A 17,315-nucleotide genomic window follows, 5' to 3' on the forward strand; every position below is an offset into this window, starting at 1 on the left:
ATGCATGCGTATATTTAGGAGGATCTTATTTCCGTTTTTGAAATTTTATATTACTTTACAGAAGAGCGCAACGTACCCGTTTACCAGAGTTTCCAAGTTGTACGTATTTGGACATGCTAAGACATGTCCAGCTCTCTCACTGATATAGAAAATGAGATCAAGGCAAGTGGAGTCCCAGTATTCTTGCTTACGTCTGCTGGACCTTTAAGGGGGATGTTACTGAGGCCAAATACAGTAGAAAATCATACACTATATACATATACTGTAAATATGCGTATTGCTCATAATTTCACTTAAATAGTTATATTCCTATTATATATTTGACTTTTGGATAAAAATACTGTAGGATTCACCTGTTTTGATTTCATAACTTTGTTGACCAGTGTTATTAAATTTCTGACCATTTTCTATCAAAAATACCCATATTGGTGTGAAGATGTCTTTTCCTTTATATATATATATATATATATATATATATAAAATAATGGCACAATGCAGCTTGATGCCCCCCAGTCTTCTGGGTCATGGACTATCTAACAGTTTGTGAGGCTCCAGGACTATGAGTCGGAGATGACAGTGAGAAACACTTGGGAACTTCAAGAAACTGTCCTGCCCCCCTTCTGGTTTGTCTTCTACACGTCAGACTTCCAGTACAACTTCAGCTATTGCCATCTACATAAGTTCTTTGATGTCTCCTCCATTGTAGAATATATCTACAATGGAGATGAGTCAGAGTACAGAGGACTAGTAGAGGATCTTGTCTTGAGGTACCAAGGGAACAACCTTCAATTCAACATCAGCAAGACAAAGGAACTGGAGGTGGACTTCCACCATAATGGAGCTCCTGAGACCAGTAACCATCCAAGGGGAGGAAGTGGAGGTGGTGTAGGGCTGCCCAATCCTGGGGGTCCACCTGAACAGCAGAGTGACAACACAGTGGCACTGTACAAAAAAGGGAAGCACAAACTACTTTCTGAGGAAGTTCGGGTCTTCTGATGTGTGTGGCAAGCTGCTGTGTATGTTTTATTAGTCCATAGTGACCAGTGTGCTGTTCTACATCATGCCTGCTGGGGAAGTGCCATCAATGCAAGTGATGTCAAATGCATGAACAAACCCACCAGGAAGAACAGCTCAATCACTGAACTGTCCCTGGACCTACTAGAGCCAGTAACAGAGAAGACGATGTTGGCAAAATTAGACAATATTATGAACAATTATGCCCATCATCTTCAGGGGATTCTATATTGGAGCACATTTAGCCACTAGCTCATTCCACCATGGTGTGCTAAAAACACTACAGGGGATTGTTCCTGCCTATTACCATCATACACTATAAGGCCTCCTCATAACATGCCTGTCTTATATTACAAGACGTTACAATACAATCAGGTGAATTGTCCTAACTGCACATACAATTATACAATTAAACACAAGTATTATTCTTATCTTGAAATATTTATTTTTAGTAACACATTGTTTTAAAACTGTTTGCACTTACATTCCACATTTCACTTTATCATCATGTTTCTGCGAAATTAAGAATTAAAATACCTGGAAAATTTTGCATTTTGAAACAGCAAGTCTTTAATTTGTTATACTGTTATCTGGTACAAATAGATGTCTCCAAGTATTAAGCAAAATTCCTCTTAAAATGAATTATTTTCCACCTTTATTGCCATTTCATTAAATGCATAATTCTAATCTTTGGCAAAAGAGCTATCCAGCATGCTTTTAAGAAATAATTTGTCCGTAGCTCAAGACCTTTGCTGGGATGGTCATGGGAACATTTCCCTTTAAATTGTGTTACAGCTGAAACACCCCTGTGAATGTCACAGTTAAAGCGAAGAGCAGCAGAAAGAGTGGGAACAGTTCACCCCCAATGCACATGCACTGTGGGGAAAGCCCAGCGGTCGGGGTGGCCCATGTGAGACAGGTTGCTGTAAGGGGAAGTGCTCCACTGGAAGGCTGGGAGCTGGTCCCATGTGGGGCCACTTAGAGCCAGCATCTGGAATTCCCTGTACATTGTGAAGGAAGTTACCTGTGGGCACAAAGACACAATCAGCAAGGCATCCTCAGGGACATAAAAACACCAAACAGAAGTCATTAGGTGTTACCATCATGGTTAAAATACATATTAACATTTACATTTGATCGATTTAACAGATTTTTGATAAAGCAGGATCAGACAGTCCCTGGAACAAATGAGATTAATAGCCTTGCTGAAGGACCCAATGGTGACATCACTCTGTTGATGAACCTATGACCTTCTGATGTACAGTGTCCTAACCAAAGACACCACACACCACTCCCCGCTGCAGGTGTGTATAAACAGAGCTCAGGAAAGGAAACATGCTGTATCCTGGTGTAGACACCCATGGATCACTGAATTTAGAGGAGGCTGTGGTAAGCTGTAAATAGTGGTCTACTCCAAACAGGTACAGAAAGCTTACCTTCATATCTGTGCCCCCATGAGGCCTCTGTTTCAGAGCCCCAAAAGGGTAGGTGCCATTAGATGGGTTAAGGTCAGAGCGGGCGGATATGGCATTCTCTCCATTATTGGTGGGGTCACAACCCTGACATTTAGATAGAGGGTCTTCTTTGAAGTTGTTGTACCTGAGTGAACAACATGCAGAAAAGCAGCAGCTGACAATCACTGTAATTAAAATAAGAACAATGACAGAAGAACAATGCAAAAAGGTCCCACGCTTATTTAGGAATGTGGGGAAGGCACAAGACAACACAGGGAAAATAAACAGACCTCATGAGAAGGATCATGGAATCCATGTCAGTGATGAGACTTTGGTTCCGCCAGAAGATCTGGGCTCGTGGATTCATGTCAAAGGAGAACCAGTCTCCGTACTTCTCAACTAACTCATTGCAGCCACTAGTATTGAAAACTTCCTGATAATACCTATAAGAAGCAAGATGTCTTTATAGACTTCCTTGAAATATATTTGTTAACTGCCGCAGCAACTCAACACATCTTGGCAAATGTGCATCAAAGCACTTCACATACTTTTCTTGCACTTTAGTTCAACGCTAAGATGTCAGTGCTCGCACTTTAAAATGCCAAAAAGTGCTGATAAAGAAACAAGACAGCACTGAGTGCCAGTATTTATATTTGTTACATTATGCATATTTATATACAAAGGGCAAAGAGATACAAATGAAAGGTATATGCAAATTCAGCTGGTGTTTCCCAGTGTATATTACACTGAGAAATAGCTTGTATATAAGAGCCTGTCTCCATTTATGAATATCATACCATTTTATGGACAACACTTACGGAATATTATAACTGGCCCAGTATCCCTTCTGAAATAGCTCTTTGGTTTTGTCCTGAGCTACAATTAAACCTCTGTAACAGAAAAAAATACCACAAGGTAATTAACTTGCATATAAATATTTTCTTAATTTTGTTCACTTTGCTAATTTCATTATACTTGTATGTTAGATGTGACCAAATCATTCATCCATGCACCATCCACTGCTTATCCGGGTTGCAGGGGCAGCAGACTAAGCAGAGATGACCTCTCTCTCCCCGGTCACCTCCTCCAGCGGAATACCTTGGCGCTCATTAGCAAGCTGAGAAATATAATCTATCCAGCATATCCTCAGTCTGCCCTGGGATATCCTCCTGGTTGGATATGCCTACAGCACCTCCCCCCAAGGAGACATCATGGAGGAATACTAGACAGATGCCCAAACCACCTCGGCTGGCTCCTTATAATGCAGTGTTTCGGTAACTACCCAAAGCTTGTGACCATAGGAATGTAGATCGATCAGGTGAATCAACAGCTTTGCCTTTTGGCTCAGCTCTCTTCACCACAACAGACCAATACAATGTCCACATAACTGCTAACACTGCACTGATCAAGGTCCAGCTCCGTTCTTCCCACTGTATATAACAATATTCAGTGCAGGTCTAACCTTGATGATAGAGTAATTAACAAACCTAGGATGGAGGATCTGGCAGCAGATCGATTGTAATGCATCTGGGCAACTTCCCCTTTCGCCCCACTTATGGGTTGCCCTGCCCAATAGTAGTCCATGTCCTGCTCCTTATAATTATAAGCCTATATTTAACTTACAAGGTTAAAATTGTAATATTTTAACATTAGAATCAATTTGCATAAAATGAAAACATTCAAATCATAAGAATCCATAGCCTGTCTTTATCTATTGACAAGAGCTACAGTATATCAAACTGTTTTCAGCGGTTCTGGTTCCTTGTGTTTATGTTGGTTTTTCATCTTTTATTTTGTAACATGCCTCTTGGATTAAATTACACTGGTTTCTCTATTCCTGTAATTAAAAAACTGATACATATTAATTTCCTGAAATACTGCTAAATCCACTTTCTGAAATACCCCTGTAGTTATTGAACTTATAATAGATGGATACATCCAAAGCTCTTTTTGAACTGGATATATCATGTATAATTGCCCTTTTCTGTTTGCTCAAAAGCAAACTTGGTGTCATTGCTGTTAGTGCTTGTCATTAGCTGACAGTTTCTTCATGTATGCAAACTTCTTTCAATCTGTTGCAGAAAATGTTGATGAGAAAGGTTTAGATCAGTCATACTCACATCCAAATATTTTGCAGATTTGTGTTTTATCAAGTTGCATTCAGTGTCAAAAAGGGCTTTAGTCTGGCTTCTCACCTAGTACCCATTTGGCATGGAAGACCCTACCTTGGGCAGTTGCCCTGAACAACATAGCTCTTAGAATTTCAGGGGAAATGTTACATGCCAACCAATCATGCTTAAGAAGATTTTGTAGGGGGGGTGGGGAGGTATTTTTCTTTTGGGGGGTGTGCAAGCATCCAGGTTATATGGAGTACTTTGTCCCGCTAATTTGCATCATCTCACTAATAAAGAAGACTACCTTACCAAACCTTTACCTTATCAATCAGACTTATGGAGTTATTTTTCTGTCTAAAGGTAGGATATAGGAGGGGCGTTCGGAGATAAATTTTTTCATCCACAATCTGGTGCCCATTGCAGGGCAACTGAGATTTCTGGTTGTTTCCAATGGAGGGATCCTGGGTAGAGACGGGTAGGACGTAGAGTCTAACAGGACCGGATCCAGATTGTAATTAGGACCGGCCTGGTCCCTCATTGGGAAACATCTGAAACCACGGTGCCCTGGACCCAACATCCCTGACAGAATTAGAGCCGAATTGGGTTGAAATCTCGGTAAAGTCTCCATTTTTCATACTCGCTGTATTGCTTTGGATTTTTGTGAAGAGACCTTGTGTTTGTGTGTGTGTGTATTGGTGTAACTGAAGTTTTGGAGAGAGGCTAATCATGTGTGACATGTGGATAAGGTTCCGAGCATGGACACGGAGAGTCGGGGACCCTGGGGGTGAGAATGTCCACAAAGGGAGAGAACCCGTGGGGTGGGCATTGCTTGTCAAGGATGGGCTTCAGTATCCTCTCTGTCCCAAAGGGAGTAGCGGAACCGTGTGTGGGTGTTATATTGTCTGTGTTATAAAAGATCGTGTTAATTGTTACCCAGGGTGTTCCTATTCTCGGATGAATGAATAACTGGATCGTATGTGCGTGTTGTTTAGATTAAATGTTTTATGCGAGTGGTGCTGTGTTAGCTGTTACAGCAGTTTCAAGCAAGTGGTGAAGTCTGATCCCAGCGCAGAATCCAGATTAACATTTAATCTACAGTATCTCACAAAAGTGAGTACACCCCTCACATTTTTCTAATTTTTTCATTCATATTTTACAATATCTTTTCATGGGACAACACTGAAGATGACACAATGTAAAGTAGTCAGTGTACAGCTTGTATAACAGTGTAAATTTCTGGCACCCTCAAAATAACTAAACACACAGCCATTAATGTCTAAACCACTGGCAATAAAAGTGAGTACACCCCTAAGTGAAAATGTCCAAATTGTGCCCAACTAGCCATTTTCCCTCCCTGGTGTCATGCAGAGTACTTCATGGTACTTTAACAGAAAAACTTATATAATATTACATTTGATTTCACAACGTCAGTTCAACGTCAGATGTCACTGTGTATTCATTTCGACGTCTCGCATCAGTTTTTGGCTTTGACCGAACATGAGATGGTGAGCGAATTTGAAATTGAGCACACACCCCCTGATCTTGAATCAGCAGTGTGGCAGCATTTTAGCTTTCCGGTAATCACAAACGAGCATGTCCACTGGAACCACAGTGAGCTCAATTCACCACCGCCAGAGTGAAGATTATTAAAAGGGCAAACCACGGTAAAAAGCTGCACATGCAAGCCTTAGTTTATTTGGTAACACTTGATATTAAGTGCACCTTCATAATGCATTCATAGAACATTCATAAGCAGCATGCAAGTACACTTTAACATCCTAACATCCCTTAACAGCTTTAATATACATTAATAACAAACATTACACGATTATACTATTATAATGTGTGTTATTATTATATGTTTGTTATTAATGAATATTACAGCTGTTAAGGGATGTTAGGATGTAAAGCTATGCATGCATGATGCTTATGAATGATTTCTGAATACTTAATGAATATATTATGAAGGTATACTGAACATTTTATGAATGCAATATAAAAGCATTATGAAGGTACAGTTAATGTAAAGCGTTACCGTTTATTTGAAGATTTGTTTTATTTATTTTGATTTGGGATTTTTTTAAACAGTATTTTATTCAATTTCAGTTGCACTGTTAAGAGGGCACGCTTTGCACAGTTTAGAAAGATAAAGGAATTTTTTAAAATAAATTTGTCTGCAGCTCATTCTGTTAAAAAACTGTGAGAAAATCGTCTTGTGAATCATGAATCGTATTGAATCGTGAGTTGAGTGTATTGTTACATCCCTACTGACTACTTTACATTGTATCACAGTGTCATATCTTAAATGTTGTCTCATGAAAAGAAATAATAAAATATTTACAAGAATGTGAGAGGCACTCTACTATTTTTAGTAGCTTTGAGGATAATATACTGTGGTTAAGGGAAATAAGAAACGGAAAGTGTAGGTAGAATTAAGCCCATTGAACAGTGGTTTTATAAGTTCTGTGTGCAGCACTTATTACTATATAGCTCAATTGTGATTATCCTAACCCTGTAGTTTTTCATTTCTGTCTATTTTCTAAGTTGTTTTATTTCAAAGTAAATAATAACAAACCAAAAAAGAATTGTGAAGACCCTATATGAAACATTCAAGATGACTGTGTTACTATTTGTGTGGACAAAAATGTCAAACAAGGCAAGGTCTGACTCACGGAATCTGTTCCAAAACTGTGAAGAGCTGGCTATCAGCAACTGCTTGTCCTGGTTTAAAGAACTTATAATCAACAATCATCCATTGATTATTGTACCTTAAGGATCAACAAGACATAGTATCAACTTGTTATCAACAATCAGATGTAGTAACAAAACATCAATTCCATAATAATGCTTAAAGAAAATTTAGAACACAGATTTTTCAAGTAGTACTTACAACATAACCAAAGTTAATCAGCCAAAAAAAAATCTAATCTGTTTTTCAGTGCAGCTATCAAATGGTAAATGGACTGCATTTATATAGCGCTTTTCTACTCCTACGAGTACTCAAAGCGCTTTACATTTCATGCCTCACATTCACCCATCCACACACTCATTCACACACCGGTGGCGGAGGCTGCCATGCAAGGTGCCATCCTTCTCACCGGGAGCAATTTGGGGTTCAGTGTCTTGCTCAAGGACACTTTGATGGGGTCAGGAGGAACCAGGGCTCGAATCTGCAACCTTCCAGTTGCCGAACGAGAGCACTACCTCCTGTGCCACAATCTTCCCCATCAAAGATCCCTGATGTCAGCTATACCAGTTCAACATCTCATTACAACATCACTGTCTGCTGACTGAGCACACAAATGACCTACAGGACAGAATCAACACTGACTTACGTCCCACTGTTGTATTTGCTGAAAATGTCTGCCCACTCCTTGCCGCTTTCTGCAAGCCTATTGGCCACAACATTCCTTAGCCACTCCATAACTGTTCCCTTTGGGGTCACAAACTTCCATAAGGCAAGGTTATTGTTGCCTATGGTGGTCTCTAGGGTAACCTGACATTTAAAAGCACAGCAAAAAGAAAAATCAGTGCACAAGGTACACTATCACATTTCTTTTGTTTCATTCTCTGCAGGCATATGCCTAATAATCACAGAGGCAGTGGAATGTTCATCCTCTAAACCTAGTGTGTGAAATTATCAACATTGTATGTCTCATTAGGTACGTCATACTGAACTCTCACCAAACCACTACTAAGGATGTAGAAATCATCCCCTGAGAAGATAGAGCCTGGATATGATGAAAAAGCCTGGGTCCCTCCAGGAATAGGCACAACATCTAGAAAAAAGAACATACCAGAACACGTACACACAGCCTGTTTTTCAAAAACAGTTAATAGTTAACTAAACAAGCACTAATCAGGTGTTTGTCACAAGAAAGACCAAAGTGGTGGGCCTATTACCTTTAGGGGAAGTCCTGTATCCAAAAGAGTATTTTTTTATGATCCTGAGCATACTCTGATAGTTGTTCCAAGTGTCATGGGAAACAAGCAGATCTTTGTTTCCAGGCAACAACTTGACGAGGGCAGAACATGAGCCCGAACCCAGTGTTTTGGACAGTGTGGTTTTGTTGAGTGCTGCTTCCAAGTCCTCCAAGTCTCCACCCATCTGGAACAACCTGACAATGAAGGAAAAGCATCTGGACACAAAGCCAATATGAGATAGCAAAATGCTACTTCAGTCTCAAACAGTTTTTGTATGGCAGAAACTTAAGGTGGCAACTTACAGAAAGCCGAAAGGATTAATGGAGAACTGGCCACTTGGGAAGTTGACCTGGTCATTGTAGCCATCCTCCAAGCCTTTGAGTTGCAGCAGGGCAAGCCGGATCTGCAGGAGGGTTCCAATGACAAAGGAAATTTCCCAAAAACATCCAAATTTCAGAAAAGACTAGGAGTGTAACAGTGTACAAAAATCACAGTTCAGTATACACCTCAGTTTTGGGTTTAAAGTTTGATGCGATTTGGATATTTCTTCTTAAATTATTTATTATTAAAACCTCAGACAAAAAGACGTTTAGGAACAGTAAACCAAAGGCAATATTTGTTGATCTGGTGGGGTCAAAAATGACAGAACTGTATTCCTTGAACAGGCCCATCATCTCCGCTGGCCATCTAATCCGTATACATCCCACACTCACAAACTTGCACAACTTCTAAATGTACTAGATGGATCACCTGGAAATGTGAAAATTAATAAATGCTTTCACATGGAAGCTCCAATTTTGCTGCCCTCTGTCAATGCAGTTACAATTTTGAGGTGATGTTGAATCTGATCAAGTGTACATTTTTAGGTGTAGGTTTAGATACCTACAATGTTTTTAATAAGTAATTAAAGTAATAAAATACATCAAAGACTAAATAGAGTAAGAATAACAAATAATAAGAAATAGCTTGATCCTGATCACAAGGATAAGCCTCTAATCATCTTATGCTTCTCTTTTCAATTCTGGTGCAATTTGAGTCAAAATTTGAAAAGGTCCAGACCGGCACTCAGTGTTTGGAAAAGATTGACAAAATAGTTTTTGAGTTAACATGCTCACAATATCAAGTGTCTGAGCTTGTTATCACTGTGTTGTGCCATTTCAGTTTTGGTGCAATTTGTGTCATAATTTGAGCAGGGTAAACCTTCAAGCTTACAATATGTTTGCAATGGTTCAAATACATCTAGCAAATACTTTTTGAGTTATCATGCTAATGGGATAAAATGTATGAAACTACTCTCTTTTTGCTATCATTATGTGGCACTGCTTCTATTTGGGGGTGATCTGCCTCAAAATTTCAATTTGTTTTCTCCACAGCCCCGCAAAGTTTGAAAAAGATCCATACCATACTTTTAGAGATACTGTGATCAAAAGACCTAGTGTCTTCTACAGCTGCCATTTCCTTCCTTTGTTGCCACACAATATTGCTACTTCATTTTTGGAACAATTTGTCTGAAAATGAAACCAGGTGTAGATCTTCATTTCAAGTTATTGCCTTACATACCAAAGTGTCAGACAGTGAACAGGTACTAAAATCATATGTATTCCCTGAAGTCCAGGGGATACAATGACAAAACATACAGGATGCTTATTTGCACACTGTATAAATAAGTATGGAAAATAAATTTTACACATCAAAAATACAAAATCACTACAATCACAATGAACTAAATCCTGTCTAAATCCCGTGTTTGATATTACAGAGTTTGGTTGCATATCTGTAGCACAAAAGACACTCATAATCATTTTGTTTGCCCAGTCTGAATTACCAGGGAAGGGGTAGCTAACTTGAAGAGGTTGTTCCAGCCTTGCTCTGGTCATATACACATCAGATGATGTCATCGCAAATGAGCTAGCATGTCAGCTGTGTTTCCAGCAACATATCCAAGTCTGGCATAATGGAGCTGACTAACAGTCTTGCTCTTATCAATCACTCTTCTCCAGTTTCAGTGTAATTAATTGGGAAGTTAAACTGCTGATTATGACTGTAATGAACCAGCATTAGCCATAACCAATTCACAGCCACATTTAGCATATCTGTAATCTGTGATCTGTAACGAACTGAAAATTATGCAAATGGTACATGATGGATATGTGTCCCATTACATCCCTAGAACAGACCGAATAGCAAAACCGAATAATTAATGAACAAATTGTTACAAGCTGTAAAGTGCTAGCTCTATGTTTCAGAAGAGAAATCACTGCCAAAAGTGGGATTACAAATTGTATTAAATGTTAACTTCTTCATGTATTCTGGTACGGCTCAAAAATTGAAATGACATATCTTAAGGGAATTCAAAACCTACTGGTTCACAGTTGACAAATAATGGTTTGATAGCTGTCAAGCAGCCATTTTGTTATCATTGACAGACTCACTGGCTATCTAGCACCAAAAATCTATAACTTAATGAACCTGATGCCAATATTGAACGTCAACCCCCTTTTCCATCTGCGCTTCCATCCACTGAAGATTGGTGACGATGTAATTCCTCAGGTGCTCACAGTAGCTACTGCCAGAAGTTAATGAACCACAGTACCCTTCGATGGTATTCATCCAGTGCTTGTAGAGAAGCTTCAAGTAGTTGCCACCAAAAAAAAAAGAAGTGAAACAATAAAGAACCATATTTAAGGGTTATTTTTCCCAGAAATCACTTATACATCTACCATTTAAGTCTGTTTTATAAAATGTATTGATATAACTACCAGACAAATCTGCATTCTTATATAATTCTCCTCTTTTTAAGGTCTTTGCAACAAACCTGAGAAGTTACAGAAGCCTCTACGACTCCAGCTGCATACGCCTGCAGGCTGTCATTGTATCGGGGGTTAGTGGTCACTTCCAAATAAGCCCATCTGGTGGAAACGAAAATGCTGATATTGACGTACTAATAAAATACGATTATAGCAGAATTCGTGTGCATATAAAATATATTACATCAAAAGCAGAAGTCCTCAAACTATGTAGTGACAACCAAGTTCGTAGCCAAAAATACATTTCCTAAGGGGTCGTCAAAACAACCGACATGTCTCCTGCATAGACTTTTCCGACCGGAGGGGCTGATTTTGCAGGGAGTTCAAACAATTTTACTAAATGCCTATGTGTCTGACCAGTGATCAGTAACAAAAAAAGGATTCGAAGAGAGTTCCAATTAACTTTGGCGTTACAAACCGAAAAAAATTACATTAATAAACACAACAGGACAAAGCACGTGTTGCATCATAAAGCAGATTTAGTGCGCAATTTCTCCAAGATGTTGCTGCTATATAAAAAATGCTAGTGCAGCACACACAAAACGGTTACTGAATTTACAAACAACACAGCATAAGTAAGAATTTACCCTGTATTCTTAATGTCGTCGGTGAAATTTGCCTGTGCGATGTAGTCGAGTTGTGGTCCATTCTTGAGAGATAATTTACCCGTATCGAAAACTGCTGAATGAACGGTACCTAGGGTCGTACACAGGCAATACGACATAAAGAAATAAAACGATACAACAAGCTGTCCATACATTATCACACTGCTGCGCCGCGAAACTCTAACATATGTGTCACATAACTGGCTTCAACATCACATTTAGTAATGTGATCTATGACGTAAAGAAATATTAGAATTATGGGTAATGTAGTTGTGTCTTGGTTGTAGCAGGCGTCTTTAGCACTGGTGTAATATACTGTACAGCCGCTTGATGGAAGCATTGCGCTATTTATAGTATTCAGGGGCGCGTTTCCCGAAAGCTTCGTGACAGTCAGCAGTGCGCCATCTCGCTCTTAGCATCGACTGTTAGTTATGGAGTGTTTCTCGAATCCCTTCGTATTTATAGTAGTGAGTAATTTACGACTGTTCTGACCCACTCGTTATTTGCTATGTCTTTCTTTATTTGAATTTTTTGTATCATCCTGTCACAGAGACACAGAGGTCGCCCGTAACGGATCGCACAAACACACAGACGCTCGTTTTTGGATAATAATAATGGGTCAATATTGTAATATAAAATTATAATGCAGAATTCAAATTATTACAAGAGGGCTATATACCCCGTGTATGATTGTATGAGTAGATGGGTTGTGCACCATTCGGAACTGAATTGGGAATGGCCTATTCAATTCAATTCAATTCATATAACTGGTCAAAATCAGGATGCAGAATTGCATTTTTAATTTGAGTATAAGAAAGTGGAATTAAAATAGAATAGAATTCACATAAATGCATATTCATAGTGTAGGTGCAACTGTAACAATTAAGTATAATATCTGAATATGAATTATACATACACATGTTAACTTACAGAGGGCCCACCCCAAAGAGCAAAAATTACCAGTCGCCATGCCTCCTTGTTTGAGTACTTGCCAGAAAGTTGATGCACATCACTGTTATTCAGAATGAAAGAAGGCTATATTTGAAGTGTTACCTAATTTAGCTGTCATTTTGTGGACCATGGTGGAAGAGCACTTCATACATACGTCATACAAGTAACCCTGTCACAACCCTCTTGATCTGACAATCCAGACTCCTCACAAATGCTAGCACACAAAACAGTTAAATATACAGAAATAATAAACATTTGTCCATGGAAAATGACTTGGCATATTGTTAGATCAGACTAAAACAATTACAGTTTTTATCTTACAGTCTTGTAAATATAAAGTTACTCACTAGAACATCAATATTCACATCTGTCATCTTGAAAGTACTATTATATAATTATTTATGTTTTGCTAGATTGAATGATATTCTTGTATTATGTGATTGCATTAATTTTTTTTAAATGAGATGAATTTAATTATTCTTTCTGGTATTCCAAGTAGAAATCTTGTGGGTGTAGCCAGTTCAATTCACAGTATAATTCATAAACGGAATGGGGTACTTAATGAACTATCCAATGAAACTTCCTATATATTCAGTCTTATCCTTTAAAATGGGAAGGATGAATCACCCCTTACTACCAGCAATGACAATGCCAGCTATCCCGAGAACTCAACCAGAGATATCATTGAGACAGCACCATCCAAGAAGCCTAGCTGTTGCTCTAAAAGTTGTTTTGTGGGTGAACATGAACCCCATAATTAATAGAGAAATACAAGCTGGCCTGGGATGAAATAATGAGCCTCCTTAGTCTGATGCAGGTTAAGTAGAGCACACTGGAATTTTGCCCACAGTCCCACTATGCAGCTTCTGACAATTCTCTGCTTCTATGTCACCAATGGATTCCTGCAAACCATCGGTGATGCACATGGCCTCAGCAAGGCTGCTGTGTGTAAATCTGTTCATGCACTGATCACATTCTTATTGCACCATGTGTAGAACTACACACAGTTTCCAGCAGGAGGGGATGCCTTGCATGACACAAAAATTGATTTTCATGCCATTGCGGACATACATGGCATTTTAGGTGCAGTGGATGGAACCCACTCATATTCCCAGCCATTTGAATCCCTTATGCACCTGTCAAAAAGGGTTCTTGGCACTAGGTCTAAATGTCAAGGTAGTATGTGACCATCAAGGACATTTTACAGGGATTGTGTCCAAGTAGCCTAGAAGTACACATGATGCTTATATTTGGTCCATGTTTGGAGTGTGTCAGATGGCAAAGGATGTTGCGCTTGCTGATGGCTGGTTATTGAGAGCTGCGATGGGTTGGCGCCCGGTCCTGGGTTGTTCCCTGCCTTGCGCCCATAGCCTCCGGGATTGACGCTGGACCCCCGTGACCCTGAATTTGACAAGAGGTTTCAGACAATGGATGGATGGATGGTTATTGAGAGAGATCAGGTATGCTTTTACTGAATACCTGCTGACTCCAGTGTTGAATCCACAAACTGTGACTGAGGAGAGGTATAAGACCACACACCAAAGAACATACACTGTTGTGGAGAATGCTCTGGGCATGTGGACGTCCTCAAGAGCTTTAACATTTCCCCCTGAATGCTGCTGTGCCACTCTTGTTGTGTGCACTATGGTGCACAACATTGCAGTAATTTTTACATAAAAATTTATTTTCGGCCACCTCCACAGCAGGCTGTTTTAAATCAGCTATCCAGGAGTGCTGCTTTTTCCTACTGCTGCTCGCCATTGTTCTTCTTTACAAGGAAGCAACATCATGTTTTGAGCCCATATATAAATTTTTTGATACATAAGTTAATTTATTTTGGTCTTAATTTTGTTTTTGTGCGCTTTCACATGTTTTCATAAATTTTTTAATTGTGTGCTTTTGCATGATATGCATATGATTTTCATTGATTTTTTTTTACATTTGCAAATGTCTGACGTGGCAATAACAGGTCTATTTCACTATTGAAATACATGTGATTAGTGTACTCATTATTAACAGTCTGTGCTTTTCTCACATTGGACATGGGGTGTGTTAGGTAACAAAAAAACTACATTAAATTCATTTGCTAAATCTGGAATAATGAAAGCTTCCTCATTATTTGCTAAGATTGATCATTATTTGGGGTGAATAAATGTTGCTAGAGGTGCCACAGGCAGCTCAGTAGCTGGGCACGTAGTCACGTAAATAATGGGTTTCATGATGTAGTCATGAAATAAAGTGTTTTATCCCCCCCCCCCCCCCGAAATGCTTTTGTTACCAATTAGGCACATAGTCAGGTAGTAAAATTAAGAGTCTGAACCCCTTGCAAAACTTGCTGTAGCCCCCTGGTCAGCGAAATCTATGGAAGGGGACCCTGCTCCCGGGTCAGCAAAGTCCTTGGAGGGTTGCCAGACCCCCCAATAAATTTATGTCTGACTACGGGCCTATCAGTAGATACCACTACAATCATGTACTTCCAGGGAGGAGGATGGAATAGCAGTTCTGCATGTGGGATTTGTGATTGTGTGGGTTTTGTTCTGGAATCCAAACAGAGTAAATGGAAGGAATTGATTTCTCAAAATTTCCCAGAGATTATGCTTGTATGACTTGTGATGGATTCATATGCCTTCCTTGATGTTCCCATATCTTAGGCTCACTAGTGGAATCTCTTCATGGGTAATGTAATCGTATGGGGCCATGTGCATTTTTGACGTATGCATTACATTTGGTGAAACTCGAATACAGTATGCCAGTGAACCATTTTTTTTCATTGTAGGTAGTAGCAATAATTTTTATACACAACTTCAGTAATAAAATCTAATTGAGTAAGCAGTTTAGATTTTTTTCCACTATATTTTCACATTTTCCTACTCCTATATGTTTTGCTATTAAAAATTTTCTTGAAATTTTCTGACTGATTTTTATACTCTTTTCAAAATACAGGAATGAATCTACACGAAATTGATTCATTTTGAGATATTTCCCACTCATTAGTCCATGGCAAAACAAAAATCGAGAGGTCAATTGCGAAAGAAATGTTCCTGTTCTGGTCCATAAGCTATGGGCGCAAGGCAGGGAACAAGGGAACAACCAAAGATGAGGCACCAACCCATCACAGTGAGAGAAATCATGAGAAAGAATAGAATTTTGCAATATAATTTTGTGTTTCTTTTTTTAAGTTAAAATATGAACAACAGGTTTAACTAAACTCAAAAATTTCTAATTAAAAGGGAATCTTATCAAAATGTTATAGTTAGAATTGAAGGTGTGCTGTGGTATCTGGTACCAAGATGTTAGCAGCAGAACCTTTATATCGTGTAAGAACCTTTATATCCTGTAAGGTAGGGCCTCCATGCATGGGGCTTGTTTGTCCAGAACATCCCACAGATCCTCAATCAGATTGTGATCTGCACAATGTAGAGGCCAAGTCAACAGCTTGAACTTTTTCATTTTCCTCAAACTATTCCTGAACAATTTTAGCAGTGCGACAGAGGGCGTTATTCTGCTGAAGGAGGCCACTGCCATTGGGGAATACTGTTATCATGATAGGGCGTATTTGGTCTGGAACAATGTTTAGGTAGGTGGTACATTCAAAGTAACATCCACATGAATGCCAGAAGCCAAGGGTTCCCAGCAGAATATTGCGCAGAGCATCACACTGCCACCACCCACTTGGCTTCTTCCCATAGTGCACTCCCAGGTAAGCAACACACATGCTGTAACACCATCCACATGATGTAACAGAAAACATGATTCATCAAACCAGACCATCTTCTTGCATTGCTCCATAATCAAGTCCCTACTCTCACATGCCCATTGTAGGCGCTTTTGCAGGAGAACAGGGGTCAGCATGGGCACGCTGACCGGACTGCAGCTATGCAGTCCTATACGCACAAAGCTGAGATGCACTGTCTGTTCTGACACCTGTCTATCATAGCAGCATTAATGTTTTCAGCAATTTGTGCTACAGTAGCTCTCCTGTGGGATTGGACCAGACGGACTAGCCTTTGCTCCGCACAAATATCAATAAACCTTTGATGCCCATGACCTCATTGCCTGTTCACTGGTTAACCTTCTTTGGATCACTTTTGGTGGGTACTGACCACTGCATACTGGGAACACCCTAGAATACCTGGCATATTGAAGATGCTCTAATCCAGTAATCACACTTTGGCCCTTGCTCAGATCCTCACACTTTCCCATGTTTCTTGCTTAAAACATATCAACTTGAAGAACTGACTGTTCACTGGCCTTATATACAATGGTCCCCTTGATAGGTGCCATGGTAACATGATCATCAATGTTATTCACCTCTCAGTGGTTTTAATGTTATGGCTATTATTTAAAAATTCTATATTTTTATGAATATTGGCAATTTTTTTAAGTGTTTTTTTATTATTTGTCACAAGCATTGCTATTACAAGTAACATTGATAGTGGGTGCAGG

The 17,315-nt window shown here is 39.3% G+C and overlaps 1 protein-coding gene across 1 annotated transcript; it reads right to left on the reverse strand.

The window, feature by feature from the left end:
* Nucleotides 1-1,434: 1,434 nt before the first annotated feature.
* Nucleotides 1,435-12,155, reverse strand: plbd2 (phospholipase B domain containing 2). The gene is made up of 12 exons (XM_048985719.1): nt 11,901-12,155; nt 11,322-11,415; nt 10,976-11,134; nt 8,809-8,909; nt 8,486-8,700; nt 8,267-8,361; nt 7,918-8,078; nt 7,255-7,350; nt 3,287-3,358; nt 2,759-2,911; nt 2,451-2,613; nt 1,435-2,038 (listed from the first exon to the last, which is right to left on the reverse strand). Exons 1-12 carry the CDS (start codon nt 12,071-12,073, stop codon nt 1,871-1,873), a joined length of 1,650 nt encoding a protein of 549 aa, XP_048841676.1. The 5' UTR covers nt 12,074-12,155; the 3' UTR covers nt 1,435-1,870.
* Nucleotides 12,156-17,315: the final 5,160 nt, after the last annotated feature.

Source organism: Brienomyrus brachyistius, chromosome 2 (genome assembly GCF_023856365.1).
Source record: "Brienomyrus brachyistius isolate T26 chromosome 2, BBRACH_0.4, whole genome shotgun sequence".
NCBI classification, from domain to species: domain Eukaryota; kingdom Metazoa; phylum Chordata; class Actinopteri; order Osteoglossiformes; family Mormyridae; genus Brienomyrus; species Brienomyrus brachyistius.

Bases quoted from the DNA above. Each gene is read 5' to 3' on its own strand.
- plbd2 (XM_048985719.1), bottom strand. From the start codon at position 12,073: ATGTATGGACAGCTTGTTGTATCGTTTTATTTCTTTATGTCGTATTGC. The intron at 8,362-8,485 runs GTAATAGGCCCA...TCTTTTTTCTAG, and splicing joins ATACAGGACTTCCCCTAAAG to ATGTTGTGCCTATTCCTGGA. The intron at 2,912-3,286 runs GTAAGTGTTGTC...TGCTTCTTATAG, and splicing joins TGGGCCAGTTATAATATTCC to GTATTATCAGGAAGTTTTCA.